This window comes from Pecten maximus, chromosome 14 (assembly GCF_902652985.1).
Source record: "Pecten maximus chromosome 14, xPecMax1.1, whole genome shotgun sequence".
NCBI lineage: Eukaryota > Metazoa > Mollusca > Bivalvia > Pectinida > Pectinidae > Pecten > Pecten maximus.
In genome coordinates this window covers 2,272,241-2,289,787 of record NC_047028.1, presented here as the reverse complement: position 1 = coordinate 2,289,787, position 17,547 = coordinate 2,272,241, and the positions used below count along the sequence as shown (strand labels likewise).

Here is a 17,547-nt window from a genome sequence, read left to right as displayed (position 1 = left end):
TTTGGGGTGAGATTGGGGTGTGTTTTGCCTCGTGTTTGGGAACCTAACAATCTCCCCCGAGGGTCGAGACCCCTCTATCTCATCCCAAAAAAGTTGAATGACTAGTAATACGTATCCAGCGAACATCTGTTTGTTAGGATCCAGTACCTATATTTGACCATATCGTAATTACTTACTAGACCATATATATATACACTGTACTGACGAACCAGTAATAAAGAACAGAAACAGGTATGCTAATTCCTTTATATGAAGTTACAGACGTATAATTATTTTGGAGAATCGGTTTTGTGTATGTTGCTGTAGAAAATGAGATAGCATATCATTTACCAAGCATATTGGCATCGTTGTATATTCTTTTCGTATCAACTTTGAATTTTCTCTGTGCTTAAGTTAAATGCGATTTAGTTAAATATGTGATTGATACAATTGTTATATCAGTAATAACGACAGACAATTTAAGAATACTGAAATCAATTTTATTATAAATCAGCTAAAACTGAGTAACGTCATAGACACGCAGAAATGCCTTTTGTTGACATTTACAGATTCCAGTAGCAGGACTAGAAGAAGGATAGGAAGAAGAAAAAATATTTATTTCATTTGGCAGATTTTTAAAATAGCCATTAAATTTTCTGGCCAAATATAGCAAAATGCTTTAAGCTCTAACATAGTTTCAATAAAGTATTGAATGCATCAATTTTCAATGAATATAAATAAATAATGCATTTAGACTATATAATAAACACACGTGTTTAGCCTGTTAACCAATATCAACAGTTTCCAACTTTGAATTGCATACAATTATATGACATTTTTTTCGAGTAATTTAAGTTAAAGAGCTTAATTGTAAATAAATCGAATGCGAAAATACTGCTGATATGTGTAACAGCAAATATATGTTACATATGTAACAACACATGTATACATCAACAACAAACCTATATATGCATGTGAAAACAGATCGCTAATACAAATACATTACTTCATTTTGTCAAAACAAATGTAGCATTCGATAAAATTAAGGCATGTTCATATATGTATGTATATATATATATATGTGATATAAAAATAAAAGTCAACAAGAAAACGAAATAAAAGAATGACTTTGTAACGATTTACACAATAACATGTTCTTCATTATTCTGGACAAATCTCCACGCTTATAATTTTATCTCAAATCTTCTATAGTGGCATTTTCTATCATTCAACAGCGTTCTTTTACATGACGGATACTTAAAAACCCGGTACATGGAATTACTTATTTGTTCATATTTTATCCACGTTTTATAGATTTTGAATTAGAATTACTGTTTCGTTATTTACCTACACTCACGTAAAAAAATGTCACACTGATTATTTCAGGAATATATGAATACTCAATATTTATTGAAATAATTTTACTACGAAATGTTTCTTCATCCGTCTCCAATCTCTTAAATGCAGGTTGGAAACTTTCACAAAAACTTTTTATGGAAGGTTTTACAGTATCAACTCTTGTTCGGATCAATGTACACATGGAGAGTTACATGGAAATTTAGACATTTGATGTTAACACAGCGTTAAAGCACCGCGTTACATCTTTAATCACATCTATAACGACCAGTGGATGTATCTTACACAGTCTTGAAATGCTATCATTCCCATAGTAAAAAAAGGTTCTCTTACACCACCATCACTAAATAAAACTAGTCATAAAGGCACTTTTGTCTACACATTGAGATACAAAGATATATAAATGTCTTCAGAATTTACAAACTCTAATATTTCTAATAGGTTCAAGGTGTGACCAACTTCGTCTTTAGATATTGCGGCATTTAAACAGTGAATATGAATTTCGTGAAAATATAATTAGCATGCTTTGATTGGATGAGGCGACAGATCTTACTTCCTTTGGCTGTCCAATTACCCTGCTTGTCATCGTTGTTGTGACAATTGAGATTCTTTAGAATACTGAATATGAATGGTACATATGTACGATGATAGCATTAACAGAGAGTCTGGAAGTAACCATAGAACTGTGCTCAGAAATCCAGTTTAAATTGCAAATCTTATTTGCATGCGTTTGCTTAAGTGATTGGTCTAAAAGATGAACTTTCGGAATGAAATAATACCTATATATGATAATCTAAACGGTACTCAAAAAGGTTTTGTAAAAAGTGACATATTTCCATTGTAATTCTCTAAAGTCACTACAATAAAAAAAATGTATGTAAAATATTTCAGACAGTGCAATTTTTACATTCAAAATGACAGGGTGAAATTGTTATATTCAGCAGTGTTGACCATGAAAGACTATCTATCACAATTGCATTCAGCAGTTAAATCAAGGAATGATTAATTAATCATAGAAAATTGACAATTTTCCGTTATGTTTATCACAGCAATTAAAATACTGAAGATTAACTATCAATAAAATACTGTCATACATAAGTATACGTTCGCATGTCAGTCGACCTTCCAATATTTCTGTACCAACTACATGTAACCTCGCTAACCGTGACCTAGTGAAACATCTATATAAAATAGTGAAAAGATGACAAATGTTATCACGTGAACAATCCTGTAACGCTTTGGCACCTATCTAGGTAAACATATTGCAACTCAATAGTAATCATTTAATCCGTTATGATTGGCTGGTGCTTACTTTCTCAATTGTCCGTAAATTGTCGCAAACGAAATAAAATTTCAGTGAAATTCATTTTTCCAAACACTTTGATCACATGCCATTCATAAGCGGATATAACTTTTTCGACTCATTTACCTTAAAGAAACGAAAGTCTGACAGTGCTTGACAGCAGTTTAAACGTGTTCATGTTTTTATTTGAAAAAAGTACCTAACGTTTCTGCGCGGTCTTCAAACACCACATGATGTAGCCTGAAGCCATATAAATACATGATTAGTTCTTCATATCTCGTACGAATAAGTCATTTTGTCGCAAAATAACAAAATACTCAAAAATCAAAGATATCAGAAACCTATCTTTAACTGAAAACTAAATATATTTGCATAATACTCAGAACAAAATTCCGTTTCAATTATGGTTATTTGTAAGGCTATCACAACAAAAGTAACTCTGCTTTAAATAATACCAGGTACCTACCTTAAATGTTTCTAACATAGAACAGAATGGATATAAAAGTATAGGAAATGTGCAAGAAAGTGTAAACTTGAGCAAAAACTATATGGGAAGCCATGGAACATACACTTAAACAATTTTAACAGCGATAAACTATTTCTTAATAATAGGGATAATAGTTAGAATAATAAAATAATAAATACGCAAATAAACAAAATAAATAATACCTATACAACTACACGTTGGCCACATGATATTATTTCTTTAACAAACAGAACACAATGCAATACTTTGGAACATGATTGAATGCGCCTTCGACTATGGATTAAGTATACATCCATCTTCAACACTGAACAGTACAACTAGGTTTTAATGATGAACGATTGCATACCAACCCTACATAGCAAAATAAAATGGATAATTATGATATATTCACCAATATAAAATAAAATGAGGTCATGATTGCATAAATTCACATATTTTGGGTGAAACTACTTTTTTTACGACATCCATGTTTTCCTTCGGATATAACCATCTATTTTTAGAAAATAACTTCAAATCATTTCAAGGATACAAAAGATACAAGCAATGCTAAGTTAACATACTGGTAGATGTATCCTCAATTTCATCATCAACACGTTTTCCAAGAACTGGCGAAATGAAATAGTTTCAACAAATATAAATTAAGAGAGACCCACGCATACTTTACAATAAACCAGCAACATTCGTTTCTATACATAGCTATAGTTATGTATAACGACACCAGGGGGCGGGCTAGTCCAGCGTCTCTTCCCTTTTTCAGATTGTGTCATCCGCCGCATTGCATCAGTACCTATGAACTGGCCCCCAGCACTCCGACTGAACCCCTTATAGGGCACCTGTCAAAGAAACACATCAAGAATGAGGCAGCCTGTATAGTCTGGTATGTATTTACCGATAATCCAACAGTACAAAATAAAATAAGGCATTACTACAACTACTTAAAACTACTACTACTAACACTAGGACTACCACTTCACATGTAAAAAGGAAATATATAGTATTGCACTGTTAAAAAGTCAACTTAAGTCACAGCAATGAACACTATGATAACATTTTCAACACATGTTACGCTCGACTAAAACGCAAATTAGGAATGAGTTTCCAAAGAAAAACAAATACATGTATGCTATGTACTATTATCTACTGATAATACAGTTAAAAGATATTTGTTAAAAAAAACCCACAAAGCTTTGAAACGCTTTTGCTACGTTTATGCCAGACATACGTCAGGAGGGTAGATATTGAAATACATAATACCGTATAGCCGGTTAATTTCGCGGGTAAACAAAATTCGCGTTCTTCGTTTAGAAAAAAAAATCGCGATTTGTCAATAAAACGATATATAATTTTTGCGAATATTGCTCCCGATGTCGAATTCCAAACTATTTAACACGTGATTATTGATTTAATATGTCAAAACCGATAATAAATTGTGACGTTTCGACTTAACTTTTGATCCGACAAATGAATACTCTCAAGGCCCGGATCGCAACACAATAGTTGCGTTACGCTTATAAACGCAAGTATTCTGTGTAGCCATGTTTTTTTTTTATACCATCTAGCATATTATTTATAGCATATAAACTTATCCGAACAATTAAAATTGTTTGAAAAACAATGGGTGATTGGAGACGGCCAAGTCTGCTAATAGCGGCACAATATATGACGATAGTCTTAATTAAAGTTTATTTCGCGTAAAATATTAACCCGTGTTTTATCATTAAACAGATTAAGTTTTCGCGACCATCCCTGCAAACATAACCGGCTATACAGTAAGTGTATCTAATGTGATTATCATGTTAATATTTGCACAGCAAAATAACAAAAAGACAACAGGGACAACACCAGGAGATTCAATAGAAAGTACACAAAACTCAAATACATGTTGTATGTGTTTTTTTTTTTTTACAATTATTAGCACCCAGGATTTGTCCAAGCTCGGTAAACAGTATATTGAATAAATTGTTAGTGTCATACTTAGAGCAAAGAGTGACAAAAATAAAGTAGTTCACCAAAAGTAAAAAAGGTCACAAGTATTATCGAATTCTGTACAATTTGTTGTAATGGTAAACTATTTAAACAGGATTGCGGGAAGTAAATTTGTAATGTTTAATTCATTAAACGTCACTTAAACTGCAATAAGCTTACTCCCCATTGTTTGAAAGCTTCAGTGAAGAAAGGAGTATTAAGTGAGTAAATCTGAAGGAGATAATTTTACTTTAACTAAAAACTATTTTAACTTATTGACCATTTTAACCATGTACATAGTTTTACTATTAAAATATACTGTTTATGACAAGTCATTTTAATCGAAGGAGCCTATTGTCGACAATATGTTCTATTATTCAATTAGTTTTATACACAATTAACACGGCTTGCATATTACTTTTTTAAATATTCACTTTGTAACAATCTTTTTCTGTGGAACAACAGAAAAAAAGCACCTCTATACACAAAAGGATTTATAACTCAATTATTCATTTGCAGTAATACTTTTATAAGTCTATAGATAAACGGTGTTATATTATTTCAGAGGACCAGGTTGTGTTTGTGAACACCTAGCAACGATAAACACTTACTTTACCATTTCAAATAGTAGCAGTAATACCTATAAGATTCATGTACTTCAAACATTTCCGTCGACTTCAACAAAGATCAGTTTTTTACAAGGGATAACTGACGATATTGAATATTGCTGCATTCAAACAGGACAGGGATTATGTTTACAAGGGATGAGACACAATATTACATATACATTACTTCATTAGAGAATAGAAATTGTTTTGTTTTACAATGCATGAGTGACAATAATACACCGCTGTGGGGGAAAACAATAAACAACAAAACACATCAAACAGGAATTAGTATAAGAATGGACGATATAAACAGAAGGAGTAGATACAAACACGTGTCCACCTCATGTTATACAGCTTCCCAACTGTTTACGACGTTTTATCCTGCAATATCACCAACATCAAAAGCTTCGTTATAGAAAATGTTTTGAAAATCAGGCATTCTAAAATGCATTGTAAGTTAGTTGCTAAAAATACTAATTAGTACATTGCATATAATTATTTAGCTTCTGAAACAGTTAACTTCGTGTTAGAATATTAAAGATAATGTTATTTAGAACATTAAATGTAAGTAACCATGTTCTCCATACACAACATATTGAATAGAAGTACATGTAGTCACGTAGTCCTGACCAATAGAAATAGTCACGTAATCCTGACCAATAGAAAACGTCACACAATGTTGACCAATAGAAAAGCATCATAAGGAAATTCATGAAAGGCATAAGAGCTATTTACAACACCAATTTACATCCCAGTTATTTACAGTCAACGCGTTCAGTCAATGAATAAAACGGTTGGATATTTCCCATGCATTTTCTAACACTTCCTTATTCAATGTTAACGTGTAATTATTAACTAAGTAACATTCACTATTAATTCTTTCATGATTTTGAGTCTAACAATGTTAAAAAGTTTCGTTACATCAGTATTGGAACATTACTAACTCTTCCGGGACGCCTGGTCGTATTATCCTTGTCCTTTTCAGGAGTCTCCATAAAACTCTATATTTTTGCTATATGTTTAAGATTTTCAGTTTCAATAATGGTTTCTTTACCGTGACGATATTCTTTGTTGTGCTCCTATTCATACCGCAATACTTTCTTTTTAGTAAGAGAGAAATATACGAGGTAGGAACGCTGTCATATAGGGATATAAGGTACAATTTACATCAGTATTGCGTGACATTTCACAAGGAGCATTAACGTTTTATTTTCATAATACATTGGATACCGATTTGTCTGTCCTGGATTATGAAGGTTTCTACCACAATAGGTAGGTGTCATCCAACTCACAAGGCATGAAATAAGTATTTCAACTGTTGAATAACAAACTCTTAATGCGAATTGATTGGTTAACACAATGACCTTTGACCGGGACTATTTTTAATCACGTGGTTCAATGCGTTTTCATTTGCAAACATTTAAAGGCCGCCTCACGATGTCCCGGAAATGATAACGCACAAAGAATTAATTCGCAGTTGTTTTTGTTATATTCCTAGATTTTTTTTTTTTTTTAATAGATTTCAAGCAATTTATTGTTTTGGAAAGAATAAACTTGTTTATTATTTGCAATCATTTGTAATAAATTGTAATATTTCCAACACATTTCCGAAATATTCATTTTTGCATATTAATTAGCGGCATATCACTAGAAGTCATATCCTTACACCCCAGCTGATATTGTGAAAAGAACACCCGTTGACACAAAATAGGTCAATTCATCCTCATAATAGATTTTTCTATTGTGGTAGAAACAGGTCACACAATATTCTTTAAGTAACAAACACTGGAAAATGTACCTCAGGTTTACCTCTGGTAACACCAGTGCTTCACATATTGAAGATTGGTAAAATTAGCAGAGTGATGAAGACAAATAGGACATTGTCACATCAGTTTAAAACACGACCTATATTATAAACAGCTACGTCTAAGTAATGCTACACAGGTCAATTACAGTATATCATCAATTGTTCAAATCTCTTTTCAACAACATATTCTAATGTTATTGAAAGACATATAATTACAGATTTAGTAAACAGTGTTAACTAAAACCACGAACTATATAATCTAGAACTTAGAGTACAGTATACACAGTAAATAATACGACCTCCTTTTCAATTAAAAACATATACATCAGGGTTTCCCTGACTATGGTTGAGATAAAATTACGAGAACTAAACATAAACTTTTTGCTGCAATTATAAAGAATTGTCTGGTGTTACCATATCTACCCATACAAAGTATTACCAGACCTTTCATGTTCTTTATTTGAAAACTAGGATAATAGGTACTGGAACAAAATTATTATCAAAGTATATAATCCCACAAACAAAAATAAACATTTTTACCAAACATGAAGTTAAATCTCATTCAGTTACTAAAATTGAAAAAATAAAACACTAAGTTAACATAGCCAAAAATCACAAATCCCTACTCTACATTGGAGGCTGTGCTGTGATTGCATCTGTGAGTTCTACTACACACGTTAACGGAATCAAACAGATGATTATGTAACTTATGGCAAGTCGTTTTAAACCTTAATCCCATTTCCTCTTAAGGTAAAATATGCTTCAAATTTTTTTCTCTTAAGTGAAATACTTTGTACCTTAAGAAGTTACACTTTTTTGCACTTAAGTGAAAGAAATGTTATTCATCTTAAGAAAAAATCTTTTTCACTTAAGTGAAATAAAACATAACGCAAATGCTGCAGTTGATCATGAGTAGATAGTCCATCTATTTACCAATTATATGGTGTTTAATTTCTGACCAATTCAAGACCTTTTCTATACTCCATTTGTTGTTAGTAAAATCAATATTATTTCCCATATGATTTATTTCCCTTGTATTTTATTTCAATTCTGTTTTATTTCCATATGAAAATAATGGAAATAAAACATAATGGAAATAAAACATGACGGAAATGAAAAAGCTGTTTCACTTTAAGGGAAATAAAACATGGAAATAAAAATATTTTCACCTTAATGGAAATAAAACATAATGGAAACAAAACATGACGGAAATGAAAAATCTGTTTCACTTTAAGGGAAATAAAACATGGAAATAAAAATATTTTCACCTTAATGGAAATAAAACATGACGGAAATGAAAAATCTGTTTCACTTTAAGGGAAATAAAACATGGAAATAAAAATATGTTCACCTTAATGGAAATAAAACATAATGGAAATTAAACATAACGGAAACAAAAATCTGTTTCACTTTAAGGGAAATGAAACATCATAGAAAATAAACATTTTACCTATCAATAATGAACAACATTTCTAACATAGACTGGGGAGACTTTCTGGCTGTCTGAGTAATATTTTTACTGATGTATTATTTTGGTTTTAAAATCATGTCAATGGGGCTACATATATATAAAGGGGATACTTTCATGATGATCAAAAAGTAAACAAATACAAAGTGATGGTTGTTGATATACAAATGTGGTATGAAACTTGTTTGGAGACAGGTCTAAGGAGAGGGTTCATTCCATTATACAATAGGGAGTGGATAGGAGGACAAGGTCCAGGGGGAGGGATCATTCCATTATACAATGGGAGTGGATAGGAGGACAAGGTCCAGGGGGAGGGATCATTCCATTATACAATAGGAGTGGATAGGAGGACAAGGTCCAGGGGGAGGGATCATTCCATTATACAATAGGGAGTGGATAGGAGGACAAGGTCCAGGGGGAGGGTTCATTCCATTATACAATGGGAGTGGATAGGAGGACAAGGTCCAGGGGGAGGGATCATTCCATTATACAATAGGGAGTGGATAGGAGGACAAGGTCCAGGGGGAGGGATCATTCCATTATACAGTGGGAGTGGATAGGAGGACAAGGTCCAGGGGGAGGGATCATTCCATTATACAGTGGGAGTGGATAGGAGGACAAGGTCCAGGGGGAGGGATCATTCCATTATACAATGGGAGTGGATAGGAGGACAAGGTCCAGGGGGAGGGATCATTCCATTATACAATGGGAGTGGATAGGAGGACAAGGTCCAGGGGGAGGGATCATTCCATTATACAATGGGAGCGGATAGGAGGACAAGGTCCAGGGGGAGGGTTCATTCCATTATACAATGGGAGTGGATAGGAGGACAAGGTCCAGGGGGAGGGATCATTCCATTATACAATGGGAGCGGATAGGAGGACAAGGTCCAGGGGGAGGGTTCATTCCATTATACAATGGGAGCGGATAGGAGGACAAGGTCCAGGGGGAGGGTTCATTCCATTATACAATGGGAGTGGATAGGAGGACAAGGTCCAGGGGGAGGGATCATTCCATTATACAATGGGAGTGGATAGGAGGACAAGGTCCAGGGGGAGGGTTCATTCCATTATACAATGGGAGTGGATAGGAGGACAAGGTCCAGGGGGAGGGGTTCATTCCATTATACAATGGGAGTGGATAGGAGGACAAGGTCCAGGGGGAGGGATCATTCCATTATACAATGGGAGCGGATAGGAGGACAAGGTCCAGGGGGAGGGATCATTCCATTATACAATGGGAGTGGATAGGAGGACAAGGTCCAGGGGGAGGGTTCATTCCATTATACAATGGGAGTGGATAGGAGGACAAGGTCCAGGGGGAGGGATCATTCCATTATACAATGGGAGCAGATAGGAGGACAAGGTTCAGGGGGAGGGATCATTCCATTATACAATGGGAGCGGATAGGAGGACAAGGTCCAGGGGGAGGGATCATTCCATTATACAATGGGAGCGGATAGGAGGACAAGGTCCAGGGGGAGGGATCATTCCATTATACAATGGGAGCGGATAGGAGGACAAGGTCCAGGGGGGAGGGATCATTCCATTATACAATGGGAGCGGATAGGAGGACAAGGTCCAGGGGGAGGGATCATTCCATTATACAATGGGAGCGGATAGGAGGACAAGGTCCAGGGGGAGGGATCATTCCATTATACAATGGGAGTGGATAGGACAAGGTCCAGGGGGAGGGATCATTCCATTATACAATGGGAGCAGATAGGAGAACAAGGTCCAGGGGGAGGGATCATTCCATTATACAATGGGAGTGGATAGGAGGACAAGGTCCAGGGGGAGGGATCATTCCATTATACAATGGGAGTGGATAGGAGGACAGAGTGGCTGTAAGAATATAATATGATCAGTTTTATTTACCTTAAGATTAAAAGAATTTCCCTTAAGGGACAAGTATTTTGCATAATGTATGCACATATCTTTTTGTATCTAAGTGAAATTATCTTTATATTAAGGGAAATTAACATTTATTTGCATTGTTTTAGTTCACTCAACTGAAAAATAATTTCCCTTAGTGAAATTCTTTTCTTAAGGTGAATAAACCATTTGCATGATGTATTTCTCAGTTACGTGAAATTCTTTTTTCACTTAGGTGAAAAAAATATCCCCTATAGAGGAAATGGTATTAAATGTAAAAACAGCTTGCCATAGTAACTACGATATCTACTCATTGATCTATATATGTAACTACGATATCTACTCATTGTACATACACAGTGATAATGTATTCCAGAGGAAATGATCTATATATGTAACTACGATATCTACTCATTGTACATACACAGTGATAAAGTATTCCAGAGGAAATGATCTATATGTTCTAATTCAGTGAAACCTTGTTCTGTCCTGCCATCTATAGGATCAATTGACCGAGACATAAAACTTGCTCAGCTATGGAAAATTTTTCCTCCTTGCATCATTTTTATTGTAAATATAATTCAATATACAGCAATCATATTAATATCAATTATACACATGAATTTCTATCAGTGTTCTGGGAATTATTGTATTTTTGCTGTTATTGCTCAACATAAGTACAAATATTGAAAAAATTAAAATCACATGAATTAATATTTTGTATTTCTGGGATGTATGATGACAGGAATAGCATGGTTTCACAACTTACATATTTTAATATAAACATAGACGCACCAATGAAAGGTTAAGCGTCACAAACTCGACATCAACATGGTCAGTTTTAAAACCAACATCACAGTATTAACATGTACACTGTAACACCTTAAACATCCACTTACTTTTTGTTTGCCTCTGGTCTTTTTCTTTAAGATTAAATAAGTAAATAGTTTGATGTCACAGTCACACTTCCTTACACACCTTGTTATATCAGGATGTTCAAAGTCTTAACAGTTATCACTGGCAGGTGATACTATATAACATCTCTGGATATAATCACCTCCCCTCCCGCATTGTATCATGTGATCCGACCTTATTTTCTTGACTTCCCTTCTTAATTTCTTCACTTTAGCCTCATATCAAGTTTTAGAAGGACCAAACAGTTCTAAGAGCTGAAGTTTATTATTTGGTATGTGTATTTACATGTATGAAGGCCAATGACTACATCATGTCACTAGTGTCCCAGCATCATAAATATATTAAAGGATTTATAAACAAATCGCATACAAAACTTTCTTTGTACTCCTCGAACTATGGGCAATCTAGAATTAAACAAAATGGAATTCTCCGACTTGTACTGATCCCTTTATAGGTAATCATTAAGATATATCTTTCGCGCAATCCTTTAAGACTTTTTGTTGGAATTACGGAATTCCATTCTAATTTTCCAAAAATTCTCACTATCAAGATTTATATTCAGATTGAATTGAGTAAGATTACTCAGACTTTGAACATCAAGAACTTCAAATAGAATATATATAATAAACCTTTACAAAGCACAGCAATAACGGTCCCATTCCATCCTCTAACATGCATAGACCCAGTTCAACTTCGACATGCAGACATTTCTAACAATGTTATCAACGAACAGTACCTTATTTAACATTAGACAAAAAAAGCTTTTGTTAAATATGTAATAGTAACTAGGTCACAGTGACCTAGAAACTCCACAGTATTTTGTTACATCCTGTTACATAGTGACGTGTAATTCTGTTTATTTTGCAGTAAATACCCTTTAGGTTTGGTGTCTGTTGTTTTTCTTGTTCATATTCCCTAATTAATAAATTAAGCACTTTCAGAATATATGCACCGAATAAAGATAAAGTTTCACTCAAAGTTTTGATGAAAATTCAAGCAAGAAATGCTTGAAATTCTTATATGAATATTTAAAAAAAAAAATGTGTTGTTTCTGTTATATTTTCAGTATAAAGTTTTTTTAAAAATACATTTCATTCGTCTAGATTTATGGGTATTTACTACAAGTCATGAGTTCAGCAGCAGCAGCCCAAGTAATGATACAATGCCATGCAATCTGCTGCCATGCAGTGGCGGCCATGCCTGCCAATAACATTGGTATATAATGTGGAAAAGCCACAAACACCAATACCTCTGTGTACGAACGCTGAAATACGAAGCGAGGAGACAGAAGGGCCAGAGGACGTCTCCGCACGTATTTCTGTTAATAGGGTACATCAAAAATTTTATTTTGTTATCAAAAATCTGTTTTACATTCGTAAAGGAGTTGATGGCAAAATGAGTGATATCGATAAAATCAGAATTCACATGATTTGAAACAGGTCACTAAATAAAAATATACATGTAATTTTAAGCAGAAATTAAAAGAAAAACTTAAATTAAAAACAAAAGGGAAAAATACATTTTAATTTCATAAGAAAGCATGTACAGTTGACAGACAAAATGTTTTAAGGTTAAGAAAATATGATCTATCTGCATGCTATTCCAGAGTTTTAATGATAAGAAACTGTATTTTATTGTGAGTGACGAGTGTATTGAGTCTACAATAATGATACAACATCACTTATTGTATGGCGACACTGTAAATCATAGTTCCTATACTTACGTTTATTTTTACACCCTTTTGTAGCTCGGATACGGTTGTTTTCTTTCCCTTGTTGATATCGGTGGCTGGTGTGGGGCTGTCGGCCGCAACCCTTCTCCCCATTGGACTTGGACTGCGAGAACGCCCTAACAAATTTAAAAAAAATTCTATGACTAACTTTATACAGACATTTCATATTAATGTATTCGTAATTTTCATTCCATGACTTCTGTGTTTTTATCAGATTAGATTGGAATAGTAGGACTTAGTTCTCAAACAAAATATTTTAATTTCAATTTAACTATAACAAAATACTTGAACATTTTTTTTTATACATGAATGTACTATTTGAACTTCATGGATTAAACACAACTTTCATTCTGATTTGAAGGGTCTTACAATAAAACAGTCACAAAACAATAAAGACTTGGTATGTGAATAAAATTCTGTGAAAATTGGTGTATGGTGATGTTCTCCATGCTGCAGTGAAACAGCTTGTGTAGTGTAAACATGCAAGCAGACAATTCTAAACTGTGTTTGTGATATCTGACTATAAACACACAACATACAACAATTACTTGTGTGACCAGATTATATAATACCAAAGTAAATGATAAAAACATCTAGGTTTGGGGAAGCTCATCATTCACAGTAAAATCTACTGGGGTACCTCACAATTCATAGTAAAATCTACTGGGTACCTCACAGTTCACAGTGAAATCTACTGGGCTACCTCACAGTTCACAGTGAAATCTACTGGGCTACCTCACAGTTCACAGTGAAATCTACTGGGTACCTCACAGTTCACAGTGAAATCTACTGGGGTACCTCACAGTTCACAGTGAAATCTACTGGGCTACCTCACAGTTCACAGTGAAATCTACTGGGGTACCTTACAGTTCACAGTGAAATCTACTGGGGTACCTCACAGTTCACAGTGAAATCTACTGGGGTACCTCACAGTTCACAGTGAAATCTACTGGGGTACCTCACAGTTCACAGTGAAATCTACTGGGGTACCTCACAGTTCACAGTGAAATCTACTGGGGTACCTCACAATTCACAGTGAAATCTACTGGGGTACCTCACAATTCACCGTAAAATATACTGGGGTACCTCATAATTCACAGTAAAATCTACTGGGTACCTCACAATTCACAGTGAAATCTACTGGGGTACCTCACAATTCACAGTAAAATCTACTGGGTACCTCACAATTCACAGTGAAATCTACTGGGTACCTCACATTTCACAGTGAAATCTACTGGGGTACCTCACAATTCACAGTAAAATCTACTGGGTACCTCACAATTCACAGTAAAATCTACTGGGGTACCTCACAATTCACAGTAAAATCTACTGGGGTACCTCACAATTCACAGTGAAATCTACAGGGTACCTCACAATTTACAGTGAAATCTACAGGGTACCTCACAATTCACAGTACAATCTACTGGGGTACCTCACAATTCACAGTTAAATCTACTGGGGTACCTCACAATTCACAGTGAAATCTACTGGGTACCTCACAATTCACAGTGAAATCTACTGGGGTACCTCACAATTTACAGTGAAATCTACTGGGGTACCTCACAATTCACAGTAAAATCTACTGGGGTACCTCACAATTCACAGTGAAATCTACATGGGTACCTCACAATTCACAGTGAAATCTACTGGGGTACCTCACAATTCACAGTGAAATCTACTGGGTACCTCACAATTCACAATGAAATCTACTGGGTACCTCACAATTCACAGTGAAATCTACTGGGGTACCTCACAATTCACAGTGAAATCTACTGGGGTACCTCACAATTCACAGTGAAATCTACTGGGTACCTCACAATTCACAGTGAAATCTACTGGGGTACCTCACAATTCACAGTGAAATCTACTGGGGTACCTCACAATTCATAGTGAAATCTTCTGGGTACCTCACAATTCACAGTAAAATCTACTGGGGTACCTCACAATTCACAGTGAAATCTACTGGGTACCTCACAATTCACAGTGAAATCTACTGGGGTACCTCACAATTCACAGTGAAATCTACTGGGGTACCTCACAATTCACAGTGAAATATACTGGGGTACCTCACAATTCACAGTAAAATCTACTGGGTACCTCACAATTCATAGTAAAATCTACTGGGTACCTCACAATTCACAGTGAAATCTACTGGGGTACCTCACAATTCATAGTAAAATCTACTGGGGTACCGCACACAGTAAAATCTACTGGGGTACCTCACAGTTCACAGTGAAATCTACTGGGGTTTCTCACAATTCACAGTGAAATCTACTGGGGTACCTCACAATTCACATTAAAATCTACTGGGGTACCTCACACAGTAAAATCTACTGGGGTACCTCACAATTCACAGTGAAATCTACTGGGCTACCTCACATTTCACAGTAAAATCTACTGGGGTACCTCACAATTCACAGTGAAATCTACTGGGTACCTCACAATTCACAGTGAAATCTACTGGGGTACTTCACAATTCACAGTAAAATCTACTGGGGTACCTCACAATTCACAGTGAAATCTACTGGGGTACCTCACAATTCACAGTAAAATCTACTGGGTACCTCACAATTCACAGTGAAATCTACTGGGGTACCTCACAATTCACAGTGAAATCTACTGGGTACCTCACAATTCACAGTGAAATCTACATGGGTACCTCACAATTCACAGTGAAATCTACTGGGGTACCTCACAATTCACAGTGAAATCTACTGGGTACCTCACAATTCACAATGAAATCTACTGGGTACCTCACAATTCACAGTGAAATCTACTGGGGTACCTCACAATTCACAGTGAAATCTACTGGGGTACCTCACAATTCACAGTGAAATCTACTGGGTACCTCACAATTCACAGTGAAATCTACTTGGGTACCTCACAATTCACAGTGAAATCTACTGGGGTACCTCACAATTCATAGTGAAATCTTCTGGGTACCTCACAATTCACAGTAAAATCTACTGGGGTACCTCACAATTCACAGTGAAATCTACTGGGTACCTCACAATTCACAGTGAAATCTACTGGGTACCTCACAATTCACAGTGAAATCTACTGGGGTACCTCACAATTCACAGTGAAATCTACTGGGGTACCTCACAATTCACAGTGAAATATACTGGGGTACCTCACAATTCACAGTAAAATCTACTGGGTACCTCACAATTCATAGTAAAATCTACTGGGTACCTCACAATTCACAGTGAAATCTACTGGGGTACCTCACAATTCATAGTAAAATCTACTGGGGTATCGCACACAGTAAAATCTACTGGGGTACCTCACAATTCACAGTGAAATCTACTGGGGTTTCTCACAATTCACAGTGAAATCTACTGGGGTACCTCACAATTCACATTAAAATCTACTGGGGTACCTCACACAGTAAAATCTACTGGGGTACCTCACAATTCACAGTGAAATCTACTGGGCTACCTCACATTTCACAGTAAAATCTACTGGGGTACCTCACAATTCACAGTGAAATCTACTGGGTACCTCACAATTCACAGTGAAATCTACTGGGGTACTTCACAATTCACAGTAAAATCTACTGGGGTACCTCACAATTCACAGTGAAATCTACTGGGGTACCTCACAATTCACAGTGAAATCTACTGGGGTACCTCACAATTCACAGTGAAATCTACTGGGGTTCCTCACAATTCACAGTGAAATCTAATGGGGTACCTCACAATTCACAGTGAAATCTACTGGGGTACCTCACAATTCACAGTGAAATCTACTGGGTACCTCACAATTCACAGTGAAATCTACTGGGGTACCTCACAATTCACAGTGAAATCTACTGGGGTACCTCACAATTCACAGTAAAATCTACTGGGTACCTCACAATTCACAGTGAAATCTACTGGGTACCTCACAATTCACAGTGAAATCTACTGGGTACCTCACAATTCACAGTAAAATCTACTGGGGTACCTCACAATTCACAGTAAAATCTACTGGGTACCTCACAATTCACAGTGAAATCTACTGGGTACCTCACAATTCACAGTGAAATCTACTGGGGTACCTCACAATTCA

General features: G+C 35.4%; 1 protein-coding gene across 9 annotated transcripts in view; it reads right to left on the bottom strand.

Annotated features, from left to right (window-relative positions):
* Window positions 1-463: 463 nt before the first annotated feature.
* Window positions 464-17,547, bottom strand: part of LOC117341963 (ankyrin repeat and MYND domain-containing protein 1-like) — a 52,455-nt gene continuing 35,371 nt past the window's right edge. For 8 of the 9 annotated variants that reach the window (XM_033903854.1, XM_033903855.1, XM_033903851.1 and 5 more), the window contains 2 exons: window positions 13,486-13,610; window positions 464-3,958 (listed from right to left, as the gene is read on the bottom strand). In XM_033903854.1, coding sequence (XP_033759745.1) covers window positions 3,812-3,958; window positions 13,486-13,610 — 272 coding nt within the window. In that variant the 3' untranslated portion in view covers window positions 464-3,811. Of the gene's footprint in view, window positions 3,959-6,038; window positions 6,080-13,485; window positions 13,611-17,547 lie in introns of all 9 variants that reach the window. The other variant, XM_033903861.1, reaches the window with a different exon arrangement.